The sequence below is a fragment of the Eptesicus fuscus genome, chromosome 4 (assembly GCF_027574615.1).
Source record: "Eptesicus fuscus isolate TK198812 chromosome 4, DD_ASM_mEF_20220401, whole genome shotgun sequence".
NCBI classification, from domain to species: Eukaryota; Metazoa; Chordata; class Mammalia; order Chiroptera; family Vespertilionidae; genus Eptesicus; species Eptesicus fuscus.
The window spans coordinates 112,372,726-112,399,035 of NC_072476.1; the positions used below are offsets into that span (position 1 = coordinate 112,372,726).

General features: G+C 55.7%; 2 protein-coding genes across 5 annotated transcripts in view; one reads left to right on the plus strand and one right to left on the minus strand.

The window, feature by feature from the left end:
• Positions 1–12,706, plus strand: part of MTREX (Mtr4 exosome RNA helicase) — a 53,909-nt gene extending 41,203 nt beyond the window's left edge. Inside the window, exons 23-27 of the mRNA XM_008160129.3 lie at positions 2,725–2,830; positions 5,540–5,596; positions 6,798–6,960; positions 9,701–9,805; positions 12,475–12,706. Of these exons, the coding sequence (XP_008158351.1) occupies positions 2,725–2,830; positions 5,540–5,596; positions 6,798–6,960; positions 9,701–9,805; positions 12,475–12,527 (484 nt within the window). The 3' untranslated portion in view covers positions 12,528–12,706. The remainder of the gene's footprint in view (positions 1–2,724; positions 2,831–5,539; positions 5,597–6,797; positions 6,961–9,700; positions 9,806–12,474) is intronic.
• The window catches only part of PLPP1 (phospholipid phosphatase 1), a 41,605-nt gene continuing 27,958 nt past the window's right edge, over positions 12,664–26,310 (minus strand). For 3 of the 4 annotated variants that reach the window (XM_054715356.1, XM_054715354.1, XM_054715357.1), the window contains exons 3-6: positions 15,712–15,992; positions 15,146–15,203; positions 13,410–13,586; positions 12,664–12,987 (exon numbers count right to left, since the gene is read on the minus strand). In XM_054715356.1, coding sequence (XP_054571331.1) covers positions 12,862–12,987; positions 13,410–13,586; positions 15,146–15,203; positions 15,712–15,992 — 642 coding nt within the window. In that variant the 3' untranslated portion in view covers positions 12,664–12,861. Of the gene's footprint in view, positions 12,988–13,409; positions 13,587–15,145; positions 15,204–15,711; positions 15,993–19,863; positions 20,016–26,310 lie in introns of all 4 variants that reach the window. The other variant, XM_054715355.1, reaches the window with a different exon arrangement.

The following is a 26,310-nucleotide window of genomic DNA, read 5'->3' on the forward strand; positions in this document are numbered from 1 at the left end:
GAAATCTTATTTCATGCACAATTTTGTAACCTTTTTATTTTTTATTTACCTATTTTTCATTTTTTTTTATTTTTTGTTAATCCTCACTCGAGGATCCTTTTCCATTTAGTTTTAAGGAGAGTGGAAGAGAGAGGAAACGACAGAGAGAAACATCGTGGGAGAGAAAGAAACACAGCGGTTGGCTAAGGCTGTCCTTTTTACAGTGATGGGCCTTTGGCCCCAGCCGTGCTCAGTGGTTAGAGCAACGGCTGGCACACCCAAGGGTCAGGGTTTGACTCCGGTCAAGGACATGGACCTCAGTTGCAGGCTCGATCCCCGGCCTGGTCAGGGCACGTGGTAGGCAACCAGTCAGTGTGTCTCTCACATCGATGTTTCTCTCTCTCCCCTCTCCCCCCCCCCCCCCCCGCTCTCTTCCACTCTTTCTAAAAATCAGTGGAAAAGATATCCTCTGGTGAGGATGAACAAAAAAACCCCCAAAATTATGAACATTTCCCACCTTGAAACTTAGTCTAATAACTGTCACTCTTGTGTACGCACAGGAGATTCTGTTCAAGTCTTGGGCTGCAGGAGGGGATTGCAGCGTAGCATATTGTAGGCACGGCTTACAAATGGCCGTCAAAAACACCACCAACAAACAAAACAATAAAAGAACAAACGGCCGTAAAGTAAAGGTTGAAACCACAGCAGTCCTGTCTGCCGGGGGCGGTGCCATCAGCCTGCGGTAGATGGTGCTCGGGCCACAGTCACGCCCGGTCGTCTCATGAGTCCACACGAGACCTTTGAAACCGCTTTCTCTGTGCTTCTCGGGGCCTCAGGGACGAGGCCAGAGGACTCGGCCGTGGCTGCTCGTGTTGGTCCTGTGGGGAGGTTCAGGTGTCTGCAGGAGCGGGTGGGACAGCCCTCGGCCACCGGCACAGGCCGCGGTGCAGACCCAGCCGGCTGTCATCACCGAGGAACGTCCTGCCAGACTTCCCCGTTAGAAAAGCCAGCAGGCCGGACTCTGAGGGGCACTCCTGATTTTTGAATGTCCGCACACCACTTCAGAGTTCCGTCCTCGTCACCATGTGAGCCAAAGAAAACATTTCTTCCCGTTACGTCCGCCCCACAGGCTCCTACCCTTCTCTCCACCTGTGATGCCGTCCAGCTTGCCTGCTTCGTAGTTAAAGGACCAGGCACCATGGGTTAGCAATTCACCCAGGGTAACTCTAGAGCAGGCACTGCTACCAGCTCGCCTGCCGGCGTTAACGTCATCGAAATCATTCTTTGTCAGGTTACATAGGACGTGATCAGGGAGACGTTACTCTCTGGTGTCTGCAGCTGTGGCTTGGTCTGGGAAGAATGGTGTTGATCTTATTTAAAATGGAAGGTTTCAATTTCCTTTCCCTGCTTCTCGCTCTGGTCTCTGTTTTGCGGACTAAATCCCAGCCACTAAGAGCAAAAACGGAGGCATCGACCCCTTTCCCTCTCCGTCTCCTCACACCCTCGCAGGCTGTCCTCCGCCTCCTGCGGGAGTCGGGCCCACATGAGCCCTCCTGTGTGTGTGTGTGTGTCTGTGCCCCTCTGGGGAACAGCCTCTTGGGGTTTCTCTGTTGCTTTTAGAGTAAACTCCCTAATTCAGTGTGTTCGTCCCCTTCGCTCTCCAGCCTGCCTGTGGCCATGTCTCTCACTCCATCTGTACTTAGCATGGCCTTTCTCGTGCTCCCCTCACGTCCTTCTGAAACTGCTCTAAGGCTCTCTAATCTGAGAACTTCAGCATGGTTAGTGTAATCACCTGTATAAACGCTCAGGTCACTGTCCTGTGATTGTCTTTCTTGTCTCCTCCTGCATTAAAGTAATCGTGCCCTATCAGGTTACCCTTAGGAATCCAAGTTTAGTTTTCTAACTACACACACACACACACACACACACACACACACACAGACATATACACACACACTAGTGACCCGTAGTGGGAGACCCGGGACACCCCTCCCCCCTGCCCCGCTCCCTCCCCACACCATGGGACCACTCCGAGTCCCAAAGTCCCGCCCCGTGTGGCTGGCGCACTGCAAGACAGCCCCGAGTCCTGAAATGCCGCCCCGATGCCCCGCCTCCAGGCCACGCGCAGCATGCACGAGGGGCTGAGGAAACCCCGGCAGAAGCCGCGTGAAGTGGCCGCCAGCACCACCCCTGCTGGCCTGCCCTTGCTGTGTGCACTGCCATCTTGTGACGGTGTTATAGCGTGAGGGTCAATTTGCATATCACCTCTTTATTGGATACTAGAGGCCCAATGCACAAAATTCATTGTGCAGCCCCAGCTTCGTCCGGGCCGTTTGGTCGATTTGCATATTAGTTATTATTATCATATATAATTTTATTGATTTTAGAGAGGAAGGGAGAGAGAGAAAGAGATGGTTGGACCCAGATAATAATTGGCTGGTGATGACTTCCTCCTGGTTACTGAGCGTTAAGTGATGGTTCTTTAACTCAGGGAATCAGTGCAGCTTGGTATTTGCTAGAATGGGGTCTTTGTCTGCAACGCCCGCTCTAAGTTTACTATTTGTATATTGTAATAGAATGACCTGCCGTTTCCTTAAATGAACCTCGGTCACTCCTCATTGATTACTCCTCATGGTCAAACAGCACATTCTGTTAAAGACTCCATGTAAGGGCGTGAACGTTCCATGTAAGGGCATGTCCGGGGCGCCCGTCCTGATGCTTGCGCTTTTCTCTCCGCGGGCGCAGTGCCGACGAGCTCCTGCTCACCGAGATGATGTTCAACGGCCTCTTCAACGACCTGTCCGCGGAGCAGGCCACCGCCCTGCTGAGCTGCTTCGTGTTCCAGGAGAACGTGAGTCCCCCGGCCTGTCACTTAGCGGCGGTGCTGCTACGGGCAGCTCAGTTATAAACGAGCTCCTTCCGTTTACATGTTGTGGGCGACGTGAGGTAGCAGTCAGTACAGCTTTAACAAGCACAGTAAGAATTAGATAGTAGATGCATACTCTCAGGAAGGAGAGGGAACTGGGATTTCATTTTTGGATGATCACTAATCAGATACCAGGCTTTAAATTGGTTCCATAACCTGATGCCTTGTGGAAGGTCTGGCCTAGAAGACAGCCCTAGAAAGAAAAAGACAGTGAAAGTAGAATTTGGCAACACTAGTGAAATGAAAGGGGCCATCTTGGGTTTCTGTCCCCTCCCAGGTGGGGGTCGCTGGGAAGCTGCTCCCACTCCTGTGGGTGGGGTCGCTGGGTCGGGGGTGCAGGGCTGGCCCACGCTTCACCGCTGGGTCCGCATGGAGTTGTCCACGGGACCACCTGCACTTCACCCCAAAACCGATGTGACCTGTTTTATTTAAAAAGGTCACGTGCATGTCTCACATTCATTGTGTGTTTTAAGCTGTGTGTGGGGGTGAAATGGACAGAGCAGACCTGCCTCTGAACAGCACTTTGTGCCACTGCTGCTTTCGAGGCCCTTCGCTGCACGCTCAGCGTCACGGGCGGAGGTCGGTCAGACACGGCTCTCTCCGTCTGCCGGGGTCTGGGCCGCTGCTCCTCCCTCCGCGGCACGGGGGAGGAGGCGGCACTCCCAGCTCCCGGTCACTGGAGGCCGCGCACACAGCACAGGGCCTGCTCCCGGCACGCGCTGGGCCCGGCAGCGAGGTCACAGGAGGAGGCACGTCTTTGGAAGACACTGTCAGTTCTTGGGTTCAGTTTCCGCTGGTTTCCAAGGTGATTGTGAAGCGTCTGTCAGCTTTCCGTGGAGCAGGTGAGGCGGCAGTCATGGAGAGGAGGCGAAGGGAGCGCCTTCTCACTGGCCCACGCCGCGTGCTGTCCTCCCAGCGGCGTGTCCCCTCAGAGGAGGGGCTCAGCCGACCGCGCCGAGGCCGTGGGCAGGACGGCTGCTCCGCTGGCTGAGCTTTGTTCTGGGAGCCACACGGGTGTGCAGGGCCCTCGGTTCTTGCGCTGGTGCCATTCAACATCAGGACGAAAAAGGGCACCAACAGCCACAGTGCTTTGTCGCTGGGAAGAAAGGCGGAGACAGGAAGACGGTGGTCTGCGTGGTGCACCAACTTCTGTTTAACTGTGTTTTCCACACCAGGCCCCACGTTTTTCATACCAGTGGACGGTTTTCAGACCATTTGAGGGAAGCACACAGCTTTGCAACAACTACTTACTAAGCACCCACTGTGTGCGAGCACAGCTCTGGGCTCTAGAGACACAGGGCACAATGCTTCCCTTCCTGGCACTCAGAGGCCAGAGGAGAGGCCCAGGCACGGAGCGCGGACTGCGGGCTGTGTCCGTGGAGAGGCCAGGGGGAGGCCCAGACACGGAGCGCGGACTGCGGGCCGTGTCCGTGGAGAGGCCAGGGGGAGGCCCAGACACGGAGCACGGACTGCGGGCCGTGTCCATGGGGATGAGGGTCTGGGAGACAGTGGGGCTGAGGAGACAGATCTCGGGGGCGGGGTTGCTGTTCTAAGTGAGGGGATTAGAAGATTCCTCAGGATCAGGGTGAGCTTGGAATTGAGGGTTAAAGGAGAGAGAGGGCCCGGTGCACACACCTGGGGCAGAGCGTTGGTGAACCTCACTCAGCTACGTATGTGAGGAGCCATGCCTTCCACTTACAGCGCCCGAGGAGGACCCTCTGGGACCTGCTCACCTTGAGCGGACATAATCTCAAAGACGCCGAGAAGTCCTGCGCTCTCCTGTGAAAGGAGAACTTGAGTTCACGCATCATGGTGTTTATTTTAACAGGTGTGACATAGACCTGGGTCACGGCTCATGAGACACACACGATGCACATGAAAACCAAGGCTTTGTGAATACTGGCGCTTAAAGACATATCTATTGTAACTAACCTACAATTGTTTTGTTAAAAATTGACCTGTAATTATTTTAAGTCCTGTCGCACACGTGCATACATGCCATTCTTATAATTTGGTTTTGCATAGTAAGTCTGTCTTTGTCAAAGTGTGTTCACAGATCATGTGTAGATTCTAATCACAGGCCTGAAGGTCTTCAGGGCCCGGCCTTTTTCTCTCGGACGGGCTAAGAGACCACACCGAATCGAGCGGCTCGTCCGAGTGCACATGGTGGTTAGTAACAGGCCTGAAGGCCTGCTTTTCCTGCTTGTCACTGTGGGAAGGCAACAGTGAGAACACAGAGCAGAATAAAACCTTAACTAGTGCTTTGTTAGAGAGCTAGAAACACTGTGGCAACATGAAAATTGAGGGCATGCTTTTAATGTTGTTTGTCCCAAATTTTCAGTTTCCACAGATAAAGAGTTGCCTGGAAGCCACAACTGCTTCAAAACCAAACTACGATAAGACCGCCCCGCTAATTTGGGCACAGGGGGCTCTGGAGCGCTCTGCGCACCCGCAGCGGCGTGTCCTCTGCAGTAGGGCAGGGTTAGGGGGAGGGGGAGGGGGAGGGGGCATTTTTGCTTTCCACACCTGAGTCGATTGGGAAGTGAATGCTGAGGCCCCGGTCCGCAGTGACGGGACGGCGTCAGAGCGTGTGTGGTGGGTGCGGTTTCACAGCTGACCCTCCTTTCTCCCCAGTCCAGTGAGATGCCCAGGCTGACGGAGCAGTTGGCGGGGCCACTTCGCCAGATGCAGGTAGGACTCCTTGAACTGCCCACTTACGAGCAGTGGGTGTAAAAGAGCCGCTTTTGACGGCCAAGAGCGCATGCCATTCAATAGGGAGCTTCCTCTGGGTTAAAGATGTCACGTGATGTTAGTCTCGCCATTCAGTGCTATTTGTGGTTTTTATTTTAATAGTTAAACAGTCTTTTCCACTAGTCAGTCGTCACTAGTGAGTGACCAGTGTAATCACTTGCCCAGGGGCTGTGAGTGCAGATTCACGGCCACCCTGCAGAGGGCGACACCAGCAGCTCCACATCTGTCTCGTTTGCTCGAGGTGAAGAACGCCATGGGATGGACTAGGGTTCAGTTAGCGTTATCTTTTGGTTTACTTTTCCATTCTAGTTTACAACAAAGTTTTAAAGTCTGTTTTATCCTAAGAAATTATTTATCTCTGGCTTCTCGAAGTCACAATAACTTACAGTAATGAATTTGTGTCTCACTGCTTCCTTAGGAAGAATTGGCTTTTGTCTGCCTTTCAGTGTCACAGAAAGATAGGGCAGGGTGCACTGTAAGACGCTGCAGGGCGGAGGAGAGTGCGGCAGAGGAAAGGGCCTGGTGGAGCCGGCAGCACCCCTCACTGCCCCTCCCGGAGCCCAGACGTTCTGTAGTTGCAGGTGCTTTCCACCTTGTAATTACCGAGGATGAAAGAGTGAGTCTGAAGTTCTCATTATGGGCAAAGAACATCTTCAGATTTACATTTTTTGAAGCTTTATTGGGGGGAAAAGCATTTTGCCATATGATTGGTGTTTCTCTAAATCTGTTTTATTACTGTTTTTGTTTCGTTAATGAAACAATTAGAGATTAGTTAAGTGCTGTTCTTGTATAATTTTCATGAATAGTTTCTGGGGTTTTTTTGTGTTTTTTTTTAATTTTTATAAGAATTTATTTGAGCACACTGATGATGTACTGGTATATTGGGGAGCAAAATCTCAAATGTTCCAGCAGTTGCTGTTTTTTGGTGAAAACCATGATCTTGATATGTCACTTCATGTAATGGGAAAACGCTGCTGTCTGTTCACCTAACAATGGAAAAGGCCCTGTGGCTGCTTAGCAGCATCTCCAGCACAGGCCCACGGCGAGGCCAGGACAGGGACTGGCGGATACCGGCGTTGGAAGTGAAGACGTGGTGTGGGAGATCACAGGTAAATGTTAAGTGTATCTTTTATCTTCAAAGGAATGTGCTAAACGAATTGCAAAAGTGTCAGCAGAAGCCAAATTGGAAATTGATGAGGAAACTTACCTGAGCTCCTTCAAGCCTCACTTAATGGATGTAGTGCACACCTGGGCAGCGGGGGCGACGTTTGCCCACATCTGCAAAATGACAGACGTCTTTGAAGGTACGGCTCAGGCTCCTCACACTCTTCTCTCTGATGTGGAGACACGGGCTCGGGGTGGCCTCGTCGGCTTGTTTTTAATAAGAGGAAGTTATTCAGAAAGACAGACTTGGAAGTGAGCGGTAGAAGGAATGGGCTCAGGAGACAAGTTACACAGGCAGAGAAGGGGCCGTGGCCTGAGGGGAGAGCAGGGTAAAGGTAAAGCACGGGGGCGGGCGGGTGGGGGGGGGAGGAGCAGAGGCACCTGGGGTCATAGGTCAATGCAGCTGGTCCTGAGGGCAGCTGGGGCGGCACTCGTCTGGTTTGGCTGGTTTTCTGGGCCTGGAGCTGAAATACAACTGAGGCCTCGATGTAGTTGTATTTGATGCCGGTGAGAGCTCATTGTCCTGGGAGCTTAGTGCTTAGGGGCCATTCTCCGCCCCCTTGTTCGTTCCCCTCTGAGGAGGTCTATCCCGCGTGACTAGCAACATGCCAGGTGACATTGTTTTAACGAAACATCAATTTTTGGTGATAAAGTGGCATCTTGTGCCTACGTAGGAAGAAAGTACCCTGCACAAACCCTGTTGTGTAACAGGCATAGTCCCTCGTTGTAGGTGCTTAGGAAACTGTTCTCATAGTTCTAATAGTGTGCAATCTCTGCCAAAGTCTCTGCCATCACGATGAACAGGCGATCCTGGTAAGTCAAGTTCGTGCACTCGGGGCGGTCCCTCAGCCCAGACTGTGCCCTCTCGCAGTCCGGGAGCCCGCGCTCCCCCCTGCTCCTTACCACTCGGCTCGCTGCTCCTTAGTGCTACCACGGAGGTGAGAGAGGCAGCCTGAGAGAGGCAGCCGTGAGCCTGGCTTCTGGCTGGGTGGCACTCGCACTGACCACCAGGGGGCAGCTCCTGCATTGAACGTCTGCCCCCTGGTGGTCAGTGCGCGCCATAGTGACCGGTCATTCTGCCATTCGGTCGATTTGTATATTCGCCTTTTATTATATAGGAAGTCAGACACAGTGACATAGCAATCGTGGCTCATAAAGGAGAAGAGGCGTTGTTTGTTTTAAGAAAAATTCTGGGCAGTGGTTGTAAAGTGGAAAAGTTCTCACAGTCCAGAAGACACACCTGGACCTGCTGAGGCTGAGGACAGCCTTCCCGCCCCCTGCACTTCCTGGAGCCATTTCCCCATCACAACTTGCTTGAGAAACCTAAGTCTGAAACTTGGTCTAATATCGGCACAGTTTTCTTTTTTTTCTGATCTGGGTACCACTATATCAACTCAAATTTTTCTAAATTGGAGTAGACTATCTATTAACCCTTAAAAACAAAATGGCTCATTAAACAGAAAAGAAGAAAAGCTGAAGACCGTGATTTACTTAGGATAGTATTTCCTTTTTGGAGCATACTGTGCCCCCTCTACCATGCTGTTACCAGTTCTTCCATTGCAGAACAGCCTTCGCTCCTCGTCTTGTGATCGCACATCTTTACATAATTGGAAAAACAGTAATCCGAGCACTCGCCATAGCGCAGCGCACCTTGGAACTTGTTCATGTGCTGTGCTCAAACCATATTGATTTGTTTCTAATTAGAGTCCTAATTTTCTTTTTATGTGAAAGGAAACGGTTTTGATCATTTCAAGAAGTAGTTGTCAGTGTTTTTTAGGCATTAGCTGGGGCCAGTTAACATTGTAATGATGAACCACGTGTTTGAGGGATGTCTGTGTGCTGGGGTTCATTGGAGGAATTTTGAAGAGCTCATATAAATAATGTTTCTTCCTGTTATCACCCTGAAAAAATGGATTGGCTGTAATCATTTCGTACTCCAGCGAAGGAGATGTGAGCAGCACTTTAGAAAGTGTTTGTAGAGGCTAACGCCCGTGGTTTGCTGCTGACCCATGGAGCGGACCCATTGCAGCCGCCGGGGCAGTGCCCGCCACTGTCCATTTCTGTCTGAAAGCCGCTACTGCACCCACCGGGCACGGAGGACTCGCCGGCACTGGCAAGTGCCCTCGGGTCATTACTTGAACCTGCTGCCCCCACCCCGCCCTCGTGTTTGCACACCCGCCCACCACTCTCCTCAGAGGCCTTTCGTCCGGCGTGGTTCCCCTGAGGCCGGGGTGCCCGAGTCACGAGGGACTTTCCACTGGACTTGTTGACAGAAATACTTCGCTAAAAATAACAGTGGTTTTTATTAGTATTATCATCTGTGTTTAAATCGGGCACAGTTGGTACTAAATGCCTTAGGGATGACACCTGGCACTCCCTCGTTTGGTGAATGACTGAGCCCCCAGTGTGAGCAGCAGAGCCTCCCCCAGAAAGGGTCGGCCCGCGCCCGCGCCAATGCTAGAGGAACGCACATTCGAGATGCTGACCTCGGGTCAGACCGTTAGAATCGCGGATAGGAGCCAGGGCGGGCCCTGTGGGCGGCACTCGGGGTGCCGGGAAGCTGGAGGGGGTGCTGCTGGGGAAGTGTGTGCCTTTCCATCCTTGGCGAGAAGGGTGGTTTGTTCCAGAACAGCTGCCCTTCAAACACGTGCGCCCACATGTCCGTCACCCACCAGGACGGTGTCAGCTAGAGGATGCTGCTGAGAAGGCTGCTTGGGAGGAACTTTGGGCCCCATGGAGGTTGTAAGGGATGACCCAGGCACCACGGGACAGCCTGGCACGGGCATGTCCTGCCATCCGGGTCCCCCGCCCTCCGCCTGGCCTCCTCCCAGGCCGGCCGTGGCTGCCTCCCCATGACGAGCGTGTCCCCTTTCTGTCCAGGCAGCATCATCCGCTGCATGCGGCGCCTGGAGGAGCTGCTGCGGCAGATGTGTCAGGCGGCGAAAGCCATCGGGAACACTGAGCTGGAGAACAAGTTTGCGGAAGGTCAGTGCCCCTCGGTGTCTGCTCTCCCCCAGCACCTGTCCACCCGTCCCCTGGGTGGCCACGAGCGCCCTCTAGTGGCGGTTAGGTAAAGCTTCGGTGTCTTTAGGGTGGCTGTTTATGGGCACCTCCCGTGCCGCGCTAGGGACAGGGCAGTGCACGGACCCGGCCTGCGAGGAGCTCCTGTCCCGGCGCCGGAGACAGACAACAAGGCAGCCCTCCCTCCAGAGCAGAGCAGGAGACGGGACGGACGGGGTGGGGTGGACAACATGGCCCAGGAGCCCCCTCAGGCAGCCGTTAGGCCCTTCCCACGTGCTTGGTGCACGTGAGCACCGGCAAGAGGCCGTGTGCTGGAGCCGAGTGGGCGAGGGAGGGGGCGGTGGCCGGGGAAATGAGCGTGTTTCCCGCCCGCGCCTCCCTCGAGATGACCGCAGGTTTTGCCGTCACGAGTGCCGGGCAGACGGGTTCCCACAGGCCGTCTGTAGAGTAGACGGAGGAAGGAAGCGGGGAGTCCAGCTCCAGACAGGACGGCTAGAGCCAGGGGGTGGCCGGGCACCAGGCTTGTAGGTGGGCTCACAGGGTCCGAGAGCCAAGATCCAGAACCCCCGCGACCTCTGCTGCCACCTGTGTCGACACGGCCTTGGCCCTGCGCTGTGCGCCCGAGGGACCTGGTCCCTCCGGTTCAAGTCTAATTGTAGGGACTTGGTCCAAGTGCACTGGTCTCTGTCCTGCCTCAGAGAGAACCTCACATGGTCATTGGAAACGGCCTTCAGGTTGGAAATGCATGCTTCTGGGTCACCTAACTTCTTTTGACAGTTTAGTCCTTCCCCAAATAAGGTTTTTGGGATATTTTTAGATACCCCCCCCCACCCCATTCCCACATACACACACCCACACAGCACACTGGGGTACAGGAAAGTCACACATACAAACACACATGAGGTACAGGAGAGTCACACACACACGAACACACTGGGGTACAGGAGAGTCACACACACACGAACACACACGGGGGTACAGGAGAGAGACACACACACGAACACACGGGTACAGGAGAGACACACACACACGAACACACACGGGTACAGGAGAGTCACACACACACGCACACACACGGGGGTACAGGAGAGTCACACACACACGAACACACACGGGGGTACAGGAGAGACACACACACACGAACACACACGGGGGTACAGGAGAGTCACACACACACGAACACACACGGGTACAGGAGAGTCACACGCACACACACGGGGGTACAGGAGAGTCACACACACACGAACACACTGGGGTACAGGAGAGTCACACACACACGAACACACACGGGTACAGGAGAGACACACACACACGAACACACACGGGTACAGGAGAGTCACACACACACGCACACACACGGGGGTACAGGAGAGTCACACACACACGAACACACACGGGTACAGGAGAGTCTCACACACGAACACACACGGGTACAGGAGAGTCACACACACACGGGGGTACAGGAGAGTCACACACACGAACACACACGGGTACAGGAGAGTCACACACACACGAACACACACGGGTACAGGAGAGTCACACACACACGAACACACACGGGTACAGGAGAGACACACACACACGAACACACACGGGGGTACAGGAGAGTCTCACACACGAACACACACGGGTACAGGAGAGTCACACACACGAACACACACGGGTACAGGAGAGTCACACACACACGAACACACACGGGGGTACAGGAGAGTCACACACACACGCACACACACGGGGGTACAGGAGAGTCACACACACACGAACACACGCACACACACGGGGGTACAGGAGAGTCTCATACACACGAACACACACGGGTACAGGAGAGTCACACACACACGAACACACACGGGGGTACAGGAGAGTCTCACACACACGAACACACACGGGTACAGGAGAGTCACACACACACGAACACACACGGGTACAGGAGAGTCTCACACACACGGGTACAGGAGAGTCTCACACACACGAACACACACGGGTACAGGAGAGTCACACACACACGAACACACACGGGTACAGGAGAGACTCACACACACGAACACACACGGGGGTACAGGAGAGTCACACACACACGAACACACACGGGGGTACAGGAGAGTCACACACACACGAACACACACGGGGGTACAGGAGAGACACACACACACACGAACACACACGGGGGTACAGGAGAGTCACACACACACGAACACACACGGGTACAGGAGAGTCACACACACACGAACACACACGGGTACAGGAGAGTCACACACACACACACACGCACACACACGGGTACAGGAGAGTCACACACACACGAACACACACGGGGGTACAGGAGAGTCTCACACACACGAACACACACGGGTACAGGAGAGTCACACACACGAACACACACGGGGGTACAGGAGAGTCACACACACACGAACACACACATGGGTACAGGAGAGTCACACACACGAACACACACGGGGGTACAGGAGAGCCGAGGCATTAGACCGGGGTGTGGTTTCCAGGTTGCCCCTCAGCTGGCTGTGAGCTCGCCAGGTCTCATTCGGACCCGCAGGGCCGGGTGCCGTCTCCCCCAGGGCGGGGGGACCTTCTCTGTGGTCGGTCTAAAGGCTAACCTGAGCCGTACTTCCTCTCAGGCATCACCAAGATCAAGAGGGACATTGTGTTTGCTGCCAGCCTCTACCTGTAGGAGCCACGGGGACGGGGGCTGGTCTGCCTCCCGTGGGACTACAGAGGACCCCCGTGCTCACGAGCTCGCCCTCCCACGACAGCTGTCCTCAGACATTGAACACGTCATGTTTGAACCCAGCACCATCAGACATGTGTACATAAGCATTGCATTTTTAATAAAAATGTACAGGTGAGGCATTGTTGAGTGAAAGGCTGATGTTTCTTCGTGGACTTGGAGCTATTAGCCGCCGTGGGAGGGAGCTATGTACACGGAGAGTGAGCGTCGGGAATAGCAGCAGAGTCCCTCAGGCTGTGCACACCACAGGAGAGGCCTTCCCCCTCGGCCCCCACCTTCAAGGCTGGTGATTGTTCCGGAAGTGATTCTCCCCCGTGGCCGTTTCATGCAGGTTCGTATGAGAAGCCTCCTCTCTTTCCTTAAAAGAATTTCTCTCCTTGAAGAAATCAGATACGTACACCACCTACAGGGAACAGATATACCCCGAGTGAGTTTAAAAGCCATAAGCACCGTTTCAGTAAGCCGTGTGCAAAACAGCATGAAGAGCAGGACACACGGTATGAGTAAGACTGAGCGCACAGCTCTCGGCGGCTCACAGCAATGTCCGAGGGATGCGCCACGCTGAGATGCGTCTTACGTTTTGGGCAAATAGCCTCACTGCTGGCCCCTGCTGTTGTTCATGTAATTGGCTTTCTGTCCAATTCATCACCAAGAAGACAGCCGTCGTCAGAGCCTTTCACACGCAGAACCGTGTCAGATCATCTGTGTCCACCCTGACGTGACTGGGCAGCCCTGCGCTCTGCCCCCGCGGTCTCCTCACAGGACGCCTCCACTCAACTGCCCATGTGCCATCGCCACACGGACGTGCCGCGGCCCGGTACTCACCACCAGCACTGCGACCAGCGCCCCCTGGACGAGCCCCGTCAGCACGTCGCTCCAGTGGTGCTTGTAATCGGACACGCGAGAAAGGCCCACGTAGATGGACGTGGCCACGAGGCCAAACTGCAGCGTGGGCCGCAGGAGCCGCGCCCAGTCCCCCCGCATCCTGGCCTGCAGGTAGAGCTGACAGAGGAGAGCCGGTCAGCTGCGGCTGAACGACGTCACGTCAGGCGTCCCCTCCCCTCTGCAGGGCTGGTGTGCGACACGTGACCCACAGGCATTCCATCCGTCATGGAATAACCGACACTGTTTAGTCCATGTGGAATGAGGCTCCAGGCAAGCGTCCTGAACTCATCCTTTTAAGCAGAACAAAAACCACTGCCCAGGAGCTTGTGCTTGGGACCTGTGCCTCCGCAGGCAGGCCACCGTGCCCGTACCCAGGGCAGGGCGCCTTGTGGAGAGGGTTGCAGCCCTGCAGTCTGCTGGGGGCTCACGCCAAGGCCAGCGCTGCCGACAGCCCCTCTTGGGCGGAGCCGCCCCGGGCCAGGCTCCTGCCAGCCTGTCTAGACGAAGCTTAATGCTCAATGCCCTCGGCTCGCTCGCAGGGCAGCGAGACTCCCGTCTGCGGCCGGGTAAATGCAATCACTGCCTAAGCGAGGCCGCTGTAGCCCCGCCCTCGCCCCACAGGGTTCCCTGCACCCCTTCCAGCTCTGACCTTTCCCACTGAGCCTGACGGCTCCTCTGGCCGCCTGCCTGACCGCGAACCTCAGGACCCTGACGGGAGAAATCTGGGTGGTTTCCTAGGAGCCTCTTGGCAAATGTGGGCTCATTTCTATCCAGTGAGGACGTAAAAACTCAATAGCAAACAGTGTCTGTGGCTGTGCTTATTCAGAGGAGACACAGCCACGCCCAGCTGTGGGCTGTCCACAGCCCCCTCCCCCCCAACTGGAAGGAAGGGAGAGGGCAGTGACCTCTCGGTGCAGGCAGCAGGGGCAGGCGGGCACTCCTCGGTGCCTGGGTGGGGCAGGTCCAGGGGTTGCAGTGAGGGTTTAAGAGGGAAGCAGAGGGATTAACACAGGTTCCCCTGCGAGCTCGGCGCCGAGTATGGATGCGGGGAATCGCCGCTCCCTGCCAGACCAGAAGGGCTGCGCTAGCTTAGACCTGCTGGCCGGCCCTGCCCACCTGTCCTGAGAGAGGAGGCGTGTTTTAAAGGACACCTGAGCCTCGCACTGGAGCCGCCCCCTCTGTACAGGAAGGGACGTGGGCTTCCCGGAGACACACAGGCAAACACGTCACGTACTCCACTTGCCTTTCCCAGCCCGCCCTCCCTCCCCCCGTCTCCTCTGCGAAAGGGGCGGACAGACCAAGGCCACAGGAGCGAGGAGGGAGGGGGCAGCCGCAAAGCCTGTCCATCCCTGTCTCTGGTAGGAGAATCCGACCAGTCCGTGTCCAAGCCAGAACTCCAAGCAAATCAAACCCCCCCAGACGGCGCGTGGCCGTCAGAGGCAGGAACCGTTGGAGAAGAGCCAGCCTTCGGGTCCACCTGGGCATGAGGGGCAGTGCTCGCAGCAGCCATCCCTGCATGGAGCTCACGGCCCAGCAGGGGCAGGTGACAGATGTCAGCTGATGGGAGCGAGCGCAGGGTGGCCCATGGGAGAGGCACACGCACACACCACGCACCAGGTGAGCGCGTGGGCTGCCCGGAGCGAGCCCTGACCCTTGTCACGCAGGCACGTACTCACCGCCAGGAACAGCATGCAGTACATGGAGAAGGAGGAGTGGCCCGAGTAGAAGGACAGCCTGGAAGAGAGGAGACATGCTCATTCTCCCCCGGAAGCCCCGGCCCACGGCGCCCTCTTCCCCTTTAGAACCAGAGGCGGGAGGCAGGGCAGGGCAGCGCGGGGGCGGCTGTGGTGAAACTTGGACACCGAGTCCCGGAGCCAGCCCGACACCAGCACCGGCCCAGGGCCGCCTGCGTCAGACACGGACCACGGCTCCCCAGGCTGTCCAGGGCTGCTGTCCCCGCGGAGCCTGGAGGTGGACGTGTCAGACACCGTTCGGCCGCAGAGCCTAAAGCATTGCCTCCCTGGGCTGGAGACAGCGGCTCGTCCTGGACTGCCGGTGACCCACAGGTCTGCGGTCCATCGTGACGCGACGGAGGCAAAAGCTGCACCACGTGCTTTTAAGACGAGGATGGGAAACGGGGAGGACGGGCGCAGCGGAGACCAGAGCCGGCTCTCGGCTCGGTGCCGGCCGCTGGCACCCACTCGGAGCCGCACCGTCACGCAGCACTAACACGGACACGCACCTGCCCTCCTTCACTTTCTGCGCGTTCCCTCGGCAGACGTAGTGTTCAATGTAACCGTTGCTGCAGTTGATTTTTGACCAGTCTGGGTCGCAGACGTCCAGGAAGTGCGGCCGCAGCCTGCCGATGGAGTACTTGGCGATGTCGGTCAGGGACTGGCTGGCCCCCGCGCCGAACAGGAACGTGCCCACAGCCTTGTAAATGGTGGCGACGTAGTTGTTCCGAACGAAGGAATTCGAGTGCAAGAGGTTACAGTAAACACACAGGGCTTCTCCGAGAACCATCTGAAAAGAAGCAGAAACGTTAGCGCAGCAAACTGGCACTTTAAACAAAACTAAAATCGAAAAGAAAATGGCAGATCACAATGAAATCATTTTAAAAGCAGCCTTTTCCCTTTACGAATGCAGAGTCCACTTAGGCGAGCCGAGCACAAAGGGTGTCCGATCCGTGGGGAGCCTGGTGCTGGCTGGCCATTGCCGTGGAAGCGGCTCCACCTCGCCTCTGTCTTGTGCTAGAAGAAGCAGACAGTGATGTGGACCAACAGTCCGTCCACAGAACACAGCTTCCCCAACTGGAATAGCCCTACGAAGGCCACGTCTTCCTTCTGCCCAGACACTCCGTCCATCTAACAGCCGGCATGTTAAAAGGGGAGAGAAAAAGGTGGAAGAGAATTTCAAGGAGCAAAACCTGGAAAATACAAGCAGGGACCTAACCCTGAGGCCAGTGGTGCAGAGGGCAGAGGAGGCCGAGGGAGCGGGAGGCCGGGCGCCCCTTCTCCCGGAAAACCGCCCTCTGCCTCCTCCCCCACTGCCGTGCAGAGCTGCAGGCCAGGCCGCCCCGCCCCGAGCAGCGGGGACCAACTCGCAGCATGGAGGGAGGTCAGAGGCACCAAGTCTCCAAATGCTCGACAAGTGCACGGACCGACACCCTGAGAAACGTAAAACGCCCAATGGCAACACTGTGCCAAGTACATGGGCGAACAGAAAAGCCACACCGGCTGCCCACGGCCAAAGCAAACGCCTGAGCAGTCCGCGGCCGAGTCCTGCGGAGCGGGCTCCCAGTCCCCGCTCCCCTGAGACGACCTGGCTCCCTGCTTCGTTCCACACGAGGACGGTTCCGTCTGCGCGGTGAGCGGGCGAGCCTCACCACCTCACGGAAGGAGCTCAGAACCTGGGCCCAACGTTCCTCCTTCCCCGGCAGCCCGGCTCCTAAAATCCCTCCTGAGCTGCACCTCGGATGCTGGCCATGAGCCCTTCCTACAAAAGCAGGATGGGTGTCCAGCTCACGAGGAAGCCGGTGCCGCCCCGTGACCTAAGAGTGGGCGCTGAATAAACTACATGAAGATGCTGCCTCGGGGTAACACGGGGAGCCCACAGGAGGCTCCTGGTCGGGTGCTCGTGGGCAGACCTCGCCTGTCCCGACAGGCCCCGGGGACGGCCTCCCTGCCCGCCGGGCCCTGCCCTGCCGCCCGCTCCGCCCCGGACTGCGGGGCCAGCACCTGACAGACGGGCAGGACAGACGGGCCGGCTGTGGAGCTGGTCTGGACCACTTACAACGGGTCCCGAGTGAGCCAGCCCCATGGGGGCAGGAGCCCTCCACAGCCCCGTCGCTGCGCCAGCGGTCAGCCCCTTCCACGACGGTCAGCACCAAGGGCCTGGCTCCCGCCCCCGGAGACAGAGGGGCGGACTGGGCGTGCCGGGGCCCGGCGCAGGTTCCGGCGGACCCACAGGAGCGCACGCTGAAAGCAGCTGCGGACCCGAGGGCGGGACCGGACGCTGACCAGTGCAGCCAGCCTACGTCCTCTCTGTCGTGGGCTCCGTCTTAGTGAGGGAGGCGCTCAGCAACTCCTCCAGCGAAGAGGGCGTGTCTGCGGGGATGGCACGTGGCAGCCATCTTTGTGTTTCGTTTACTCTCTTCTGCTTTTGAGCCACGTGTGTCCATGCTCAGCCTCTGGGGACGCCCACACTCACGTGACCTAATGTGTGGCCTAATCTCATGCATTATTCACTCAGAGCCGAGAGAGAGGAAACCATTCAAGAACGAGAGAGACGGGCAGAGAGAGTGCCGTTGAAGGTCAATCTAACGGTTACCTCGGCAGCGGGACGCAGCCACGGCGCCTGCTGGGCGAGCTCTTGTACACACCACGCGCTCTATCGTTCGTCTTGCTCGGCCCACCTTCCCACACAGTCTCCAGGGCCACTGGCTGTTGCCCCTCCTGCTCAGTACCCCGACCACTCGTCCCCCTCCTGCTCCGTCTCCCTCACGTCACAGCAGTCCAGCAGGCGCAGGTCGGCCCTCGCTGCCTTCGCGGGGGGATGCCGGCCGGCCTGGCCTCGCCCTCCTCACCGAGCAGCCATCCCTCGTGCTTGTGGGCGTTTGTGGATCGTTCGCAATTACATCAAAGGCCTGGCATGGGTCTGAGTGAGGCCTACAGGCTTTTTAAAGAGGTGACTTACTGGCAGTAAACCAGTGCTACAGGCACTTCCGACCACGTGGGCCTGAGGAGCGGAGTGAACGAATAAACTCAATCACTCGACACCTGCACCAAACCGCTGGCCTCGAGCAGCGTGTCCCTGCTGATGCGCTGGCAAGGGCTGCACTTCATAGCCCGGCGACAGGCGGGTTGCGGTGTAGAGCCGGCCCTCGGTTTCCTCGCTGTTACACTCCACGTGAAGGCACCGTGCTCACGGGGTGCCGAAACCGTCCAAGCTGCGCGTCGCTGACGGGACAGGAGCGCTGGGTGTTGGTGGCCGGCACCCCGACCCGCAGTGCGGCCGTCCGTCCTCGGCAGCGACTTCGGCAGCTGCGCCTGCAGAGCATCCGTTACCGAGCGAAGCCCAGGAGAGGAGGCTGCTTCTGCGACCGAGAGGCCCCTCGGCTGTCACGTGTAAGAATCGTCTCAGACACACGGACTGAAAGACCCGCCTGGCGCCCCCCTCAAAGGAGCAGCAGAGGCGTGGCTTTCTTCCCTGCAGCAGTGAAACTCCGCAGAAGGGCCCTCGGTAAAGGGACCGCTAGTTTCCGAACCCTCGCCCTCCCAGAGGGGTCTCCGAGGTCACTGCAAACCCCCTGCGCCAGGAGCCATGAGGAACAGGCGCCGGCTGCTCGGGGACTCGGGCTCAGGAAACACCGGAGCAGAGGTTTCCTCGTATCAGTTACGCCCACAATCGTGAGCGACTCACCTGGGAGCTAAGGAGCCGTGGTCGTTCCTGAGCAAAGCATCACATTTCTGAATTAAGAAGTGTCTTTATTTTTAATTAATTCCCAAAATGACAGCACGAGGCTGTGATCTTGGCCTGTCTCCTGGAGGGGACCACATTTTCTGCTTTTAACCAAGGGAAGTCTTGCTTTTCAAGTTACAAGTTATGAAGCACAAACCCTAGCGCCTCCTCTGGGCCGGAGACACCAGTCCTCTAAGCCCGAGGCCTCTCCCGAGCACGGGGGGCTCGCCCGGCCTGGGGATCGGGACGGTCCCTCCTCGGTCACTACCTACCAGAGCGCTGGCGCTCCTCGCCGTTCCCGGCGTTCCCTGAAAATCCTTGAAGTAAACGTGGGTTAAGTGAAGGCTTAACATTCGTTAGCGTATTTTCTTTTCCAGAACCAGAACATACACAGATTCAGTAAGTTATAAGCCAACATCTGACCTATGTCTAAAGCAGGGGCATGGATAGCAACATTCCGTTACTGCAGGATACCGAACCAGAGCGACTCGAGCTCCATCAGGCACAGGGCAGACAGGCTCAGCGAGCTCTACGGACACACTGTTCTCTCGGACCCACCTGACGTAAATGACATCTGGATCAAACAACAGCTTCAGTCAAAGGTTCACACACACGCACGCACGCACACCCACACACGCACACACGCGCGCGCACACACACACACACCCACACACACGCGCGCGCACACACACGCGCGCACACACACACACCCACACACACGCGCGCGCACACACACACACACCCACACACACACACACGCACACACACACGCACACACACACGCACACGCACACACACACACACACACGCACACGCACACACACACACACACGCACACACACAGTTTCAGGGTTCTGCATGCAGTCATTCACAGACAACACCCACATTCAGCCACCGACCAGAGGGAGAACGTGAAGAAGTGGATGGCACTTACGACGATGACACTGAATGGAATGAGTATTCCCCCCAGTAACGCGTAAGGGATGGTGTCCTCCTTGTAAGGGTACTTGATGGACTCGTCATTACAGAACAGTCCTCGCTGGAAGGGGGTGTGCCTTGAAGTAAGAATTGCAAAAGGCAATCCGGCTAGCAAAGGGAATAAACGGAAACATCATTAAAAACGGAGCATCAAACGCATCAATGGCAACAATGACCCCAGAGGCTGTTAGCGCATCTGCCACGGGAGCGAGTCAGCAGGGTGAGGGCGCAGCAGTGCAGGCGGGGGAGGTGCGGGCCGGCCCCATCGGCTTCCACATCGGCTTCCAGGCCTCCAGGCGCCACTTCCACCCAGAGGGACCTCTTCCCTTCCTTCCCAGCACCCCATGGGTTTTGGGCGCTCCCTTCTCGTGCCCTTGTCATTTCATCCCAGTCTTCAGCACTATTTTCCACCATTTGTCACCGACTTTGCTTCCAAAAGGGACACAGCACTTGCCACCCCAGGTCTAGGTCACACCACACGCAGGCCTGTCCCCGGCCAGGCCACCCGAGGGCCAAAGGAAGCACTCTCCCCGGTGCTGGGACTGCCCACACGAGGGCCCAGCAGCTGAGAAAGCCTGAGCTGCAGACCAGGTCCCTAAGGTGCACGGTCACGCAGGGAGCACCAGACACTCGGCTCCCGCGGCCGCGGCCCAGCTCACCTCCTGACGGCCTAGCTCTAGCTCATGTGGGCTTGAGAGGCCCTTCTCTGCTGCACCGAGCTCGGCGGCCGGTGAAACGGCAGCACTCCGACTCGGACTGTCTTGCACAAAAGACACAGTTTAGCAGAAACCTCAACACGCCGTCTGCCCCAAGTGTCCAAGTGGGGAGGTCCCCCCCCCCCCCCCCCCCGCAGTGCCGCTCCCACCAGGCTGACACGCTGGTGTTCACGCACGACCACCCGCAGTTCCCACCAACCCAGGGAGCTGAAGGCCACGCCTCTGCTCTGCGAGTGCACCCCACGTCAGCAGGGGGAGGAGCGGCACGTCCCTATTTCTCCATCTTCCCGGGCCACCGGGCCGGCTATTTCTTCGGGGAAGCCGCTTTGCCGGTGGTGCGAACTCGGCAGAGTCTTTAAGGCGCTCACCAGGTTCCCAAAGCCATGTTCTCGTAAACGCTGCAGTTTAAGAAAAACCCGACTGGAGCTGACTGCTGACCCTACCCACCTCCACTGTCTGCATTCAGGTTCCAGCACCAGCACAGACCTGCCCAGGCGCTCGGCCTCCCGCACCGCACCCTCGCCGAGCACATTGCTTGTTTCCAGGGACCCACCACGTCGAGAATTCGCTTCACTTGCAAGAACTCCATACAGAACACACTGCAGGCTTCTGAACTGCGTTAAGTTGTCAAAGGGCACTCCTCTCCTGCAGTAGGAACAGATATCCAGCACAGAAACCGAGGCCACATCTGATCAGTGCCTAAAACGTGGCAGGTTTTACATCCTTGTTCTCAGAAAAAATTCTCATTGATAGGCCCAAATATACTGGAAAATGTTTTCAGCAGGCATATTCATTAAGTGCGTTTCTTCCCTTTGACACAGAAACCATGTTAGAAATTATTCTTAGTGTTTTTAGAATGGGAGGAAACAAAATGAAGTCACATACATGTATAATGAGTCCGTTTTTAAAAACAGGAATATTCGCGCGGACAAATTCCACGTAGATCCACGGCGCGAGGGGTTCTGCCGGACGCGACAGGACGCGAAGCGGAGCGCCAAAGGGACACTCCCAGCAGCAGGCGAGGGGCACGGGGCACGCAGTCGGTCGCCTGCAGACGTGCCTCAGTCACGTGGTGCGTGGTGTTTTGGAAGTGGCTCTGTCACTCACGCAATGATGGGGGGTCATCGCGGGGAGCACGCATCTCGCTCCCGGTCGCTGCTGAACAGCGCGCTGCTGTGGGCACACGCACGTTTGCCTTATCCATTCACCCGCTGGCGGGCGTTGGGGTCGTCTCCAGCTCTGTCCTTTATGACTAATGGCCCTATAAACATCCAGGTACAGGGTGGGGCCGACACATACCCATGTCGAATGCAGAGACGTGGGATGGAAAACTGGCCACGCATCTGGCTTCCTGAGAGGCTGCCCGGCTGCTGTCCGCGGCGGCTGCAGCACCTCGCCTCCACGGTCTGCTCTTCAGGGCGCCACATCTGGTCGTGAGCCACCGAGACCCGGCCCTCTGCACGCCTCTCACTCACACGTCACCGCCTCCCGCCCGCCAGCGCAGTGAGAACCCTCGAAAGAGACGTGTGACACGGAAACTCTTCGCTCCCACACACTCCACCCACCGCCAGGCATCGGCAAGCGCATCGGCCGTGGGCGCCCGCTCCTCTCCAACCAGCCTCCTGCAGACACTCCGCGTCGAGTGTGAAGCAGGAAGACTGGTGACGGAGTCCGGCAAACCTGAGCGCCCCGGCTAACGGGAAACCACAATGCCGCAGGCTCCTCCCCGGGAGGAGGCTGTCTGCTCCTCTTTACCGCAGGACCGGGTTCCGTTATGTGGGCGCGAACCGCAGGTGCCCCGGAGAGAGGGGCGTGCCAACCGCTGAGGGGCATGCGGGCTCAGGGCTGAGAATTCCGACAGGTGCCAGGCCCCTCGAGACCGGCGGCGCGGCCGGGTGCCACCTCAGTGGAACAGACACTGAACAGAGAGGGCGACGTCCACTGGGAGTTCTCAGGCTCACGTCCCTCTCCCGCTGCCCGCACCGACCGGAAGGGGAGGCGCAGCTGAAGGCAGGACCTCAAGAGCCTGAGGCCCCGCTGCCTGGAGACAGGGCTGCGCCTGCCCGTGCCCTGGGCGGACAGCTGGGCGAGGCGTGTGCGGACGGAGCGCGCGTTCTCCAGCAGGCCTCTCAGAGCTCCCCGTGTATTCACCAGCGGGGACCCCAAGAGGGAAAGCCAGCTGTGAAGACACATTTGTCCAAAGATGCCGGAGGACCTAACACACAGTCACACTAATAAAACAGCAAGAGAAGACGCCGATGCCTTCTTTCTGTTCCTTCTGCTTTTATCTATAATAATAAAAGCATAATATGCTAATTAGACCGGACGTCCTTCCGGACGAAGCCATGGCTGCGAGGGAAGCCCGGGTCCCAGGTGCGAGGGAAGCTGGTGCCAGCAGCCGGGGAAAAGAAGGCCTAACCTGCACGAATTTCGTGCATCGGGCCTCCAGTGTGACAACAGAACTCTGGTGACTGTTCTATACAGCAGCAACGAACAACTGAAACCAACATTCAAAGCACAATACCATTTACAATAGTCCAAAACACCGAAATCCTTAGGTATAACCCTCACAAAACGTGTAGGATCTGCACGCTGACAATGACAACACGGACGAAATAGGCAGAGGCCTAGAGGAAGACACTGGAAGGGTTAACAAGGGGAAGGCGTCCGTTCTCTCCAAGGGCCGCAGCTCTTGCAGAGATTCCAGCCAGACTGCTGGGGGACACACTGATTCTAAATGCCTGTGTGAAGCCAGGCGACTGGAGAGCTGAGCGAGCTTTGGAAAAGGGTTCACTTTTATACTGGACAGTTCTAGGAGTTGACAAATTCCGAGTGTCCCAAAAACGTATGCACACTTTGAATGATCATAAAGTCAGTGTTTATTAACATACTAGAGGCCCGATACACGAAATGTGTGCAGGGGCTCGGCCCTCGCAGCCCCACGGCCCCGCCCACTGTTTGTTCCGGAAGGTCGTTCTGCAGTCTGGTCTAGCATATTAGCTCTTTGTTATATAGGACAGCTCATTTCCCACATGCATTCCCAGTCGTCATGGTGCAGTTTAGGCCACTGTGAATGACTCAATGTCTCTTTAGGAGTTTGTATGTTGGTCGGTCTCTCTCTCTCTCTCTCTCTCTCTCTCTCACACACACACACACACACACACAGGTGGCTATATTATTTTAGGCTGAACATGTTTACTACAAGGCTGTGCTATAGAATAACCAAGACCTAAGAAAAGCAACTACTCACAATCATGTAAAATCACCTGGCAAATGCAGAGAGTATAAGTTTTCCCAAACTAGACACATTTTAAACTCTAGAAAAAGTATACGCATTGCAATACAGGGGTTTGGGATTTAACTTTCTTGTTACTATCATTACTCTAAAAGTTGCATACAAATTCAAGCTTCTATCTTTTTCTAGAAATGTGACATTTACAAAAGTAAATGTATAAGGATCTAGGGCGGGAAAAGGTACACACAGCCAGAGGGAAGGGAAACATTCAGTGTGAAATTAGGTCCTTAAAACCCAGAAAGAAATGTTAAGCCAAGAAAACACAAAAATCGCCGAAACCGGTTTGGCTCAGTGGATAGAACGTCGGCCTTCGGACTCAAGGGTCCCAGGTTCGATTCCGGTCAAGGGCATGTACATTGGTTGCGGGCACATCCCCGGTGGGGGGTGTGCAGGAGGCAGCTGGTCGATGTTTCTCACTCATCGATGTTTCTAGCTCTCTATCCCTCTCCCTTCCTCTCTGTAAAAAAATCAATAAAATATATTTTTTTAAAAAGAAAACACAAAAAATCTAGTCTTCCCATTAGCTGAGGAAGAAACAGTACAAAATGCCTTTTTTTTTTTTTTTAAAGAATATGGACCTCAAATTGTAAAAATTAAGTCAATGGTTTAAAATGTTCTATCATCCAAATTCCTTTTCCTCATCATTAAGTTACAAAGTATGCGTCTGAGTTACATCAAACACAAGTCACTTTCCAGAAAACCGCCTTCTTCACCTGAGGTCACATGTAAACTGAAAACGAACACTCAAGTCCGCTGCAGCCCACCAGCCACCCCACACGCATCCCAGACACACGCGGCTCCTTCTTTCACTAGGAACATATTTTCATTAAAAAATCTGTGCAGGTCATCGCTCCAATACTGGGAAAAAGAACGGAAGGATTTACCCAAGTCTTTTTCTACTACTTTTTGAAAATTTAGCTGTATTTTTCCTAACTTAAGCTGTTGGATGTCTATAGTAACTGAAAAATGTTCACCATACAAACGAGTAAAAACAAGGCCCAGACTGAATGTGAGTGCAGTCACAATGATCTGAACACTGACCAGCTGGCCTGGCGGGTGTGGCCGGTGCTTGGAGCTTGGTCCCGTGCACCACAGGGTTGAAGGGTCAAGGGTTCGATGACCAGGCGGAGCACACCCAGGATGTGGGTTCGGTTCGATCCCGTGTCGGCGTGTGTACAGGGGGCAACCAATGGATGTCTCTCTCTCACTCTCTCTCTTCTCTCAAAGTGAATAAAAACATCCTCGGGTGAAGATTTGAAAACACCTGCCCAGTTAAAGGAAATGCTAGTAATGTAAAAATGGTAATAGTTTTCTTCAGGTAGCAGAACTAACTAGGGTGATTTCTCCTTCCTTTTTCCTTTATAACAGATTTTCTTAAATTCATTAATAAATACATATTATTTTTATAATTTAATATTTTTTAGAAAGAGATTAAATAACTAAAAGTCACTTCCTTATCCTCAATTATCTCCTCAAATACAGGGCAGTTTATAAACAACTATCTGGCAATAGCTGCTCCAAACAACGGCTGCAGCCAAGGCCATGAAATGGGTCCGCTCTCCTGCGCGCAGTGGCCGCGCGGCCAGCACAGCAGACGTGCCCAGTTATGGGGGAATTCACCTCTTGGGAAAAAGTATCTCCTTAAACTCAATACAGATGTTTCTTTTTATTCCTATATAAGTGGTTATAACCAAATTAGAGTGTATATGCTATCTATGGAAATATTTAATACTAGAGGCCCGGTGCACGAAATATGTGCACTGGGGGAGGGGGTGTCTCCCGGGGATCGGGCCTAAGCCAGCAGTCAGACATCCCCCTCGCAGTCCACAGCTCTCGCAGTCCAGGACTCCTTACCATCCGCCTGCAGTGAAGGCGGGAGAGGCTCCCACCACCGCCACTGCGCTCGCCAACCGTGAGCCCGGCTTCTGGCTGAGCGGCGCTCCCTCTGTGGGAGCGCACTGACCACCAGGGGACAGCTCCTGCATTGAGCATCTGCCCCCTGGTGGTCAGTGTGTGTCATAATGACTGGTCGTTCCCCCGTCCGGTCGATTTGCATTTTAGGGTTTTATTATTCAGGAGACCTTGGAACCTAACAAAATCCAAGTCCCCTTCACAACATGGTGCTAAAGACTATTAAAAAATCTACTAGACAAAATGCACTGAGATATAAACTAGAAAACCCAAGAAGTCGGTTGTTATTCAGAGGCAATTTGGGGGCACAACAGGGAAAGAAAAGCCAGCCTCCCGGCTGTGGAACCAGGTGCTGAGCAAGTGCCCTCCCCGGGAAGACGGGCGACAGACGCGGTCAGAGGAGAAACCTCCCCGGGCGGCAGGAGCCGCCTGCTGCTCCTGTCTGTGTCCAGGCACCTAGAGACACGGGGAGGTTCTGGCA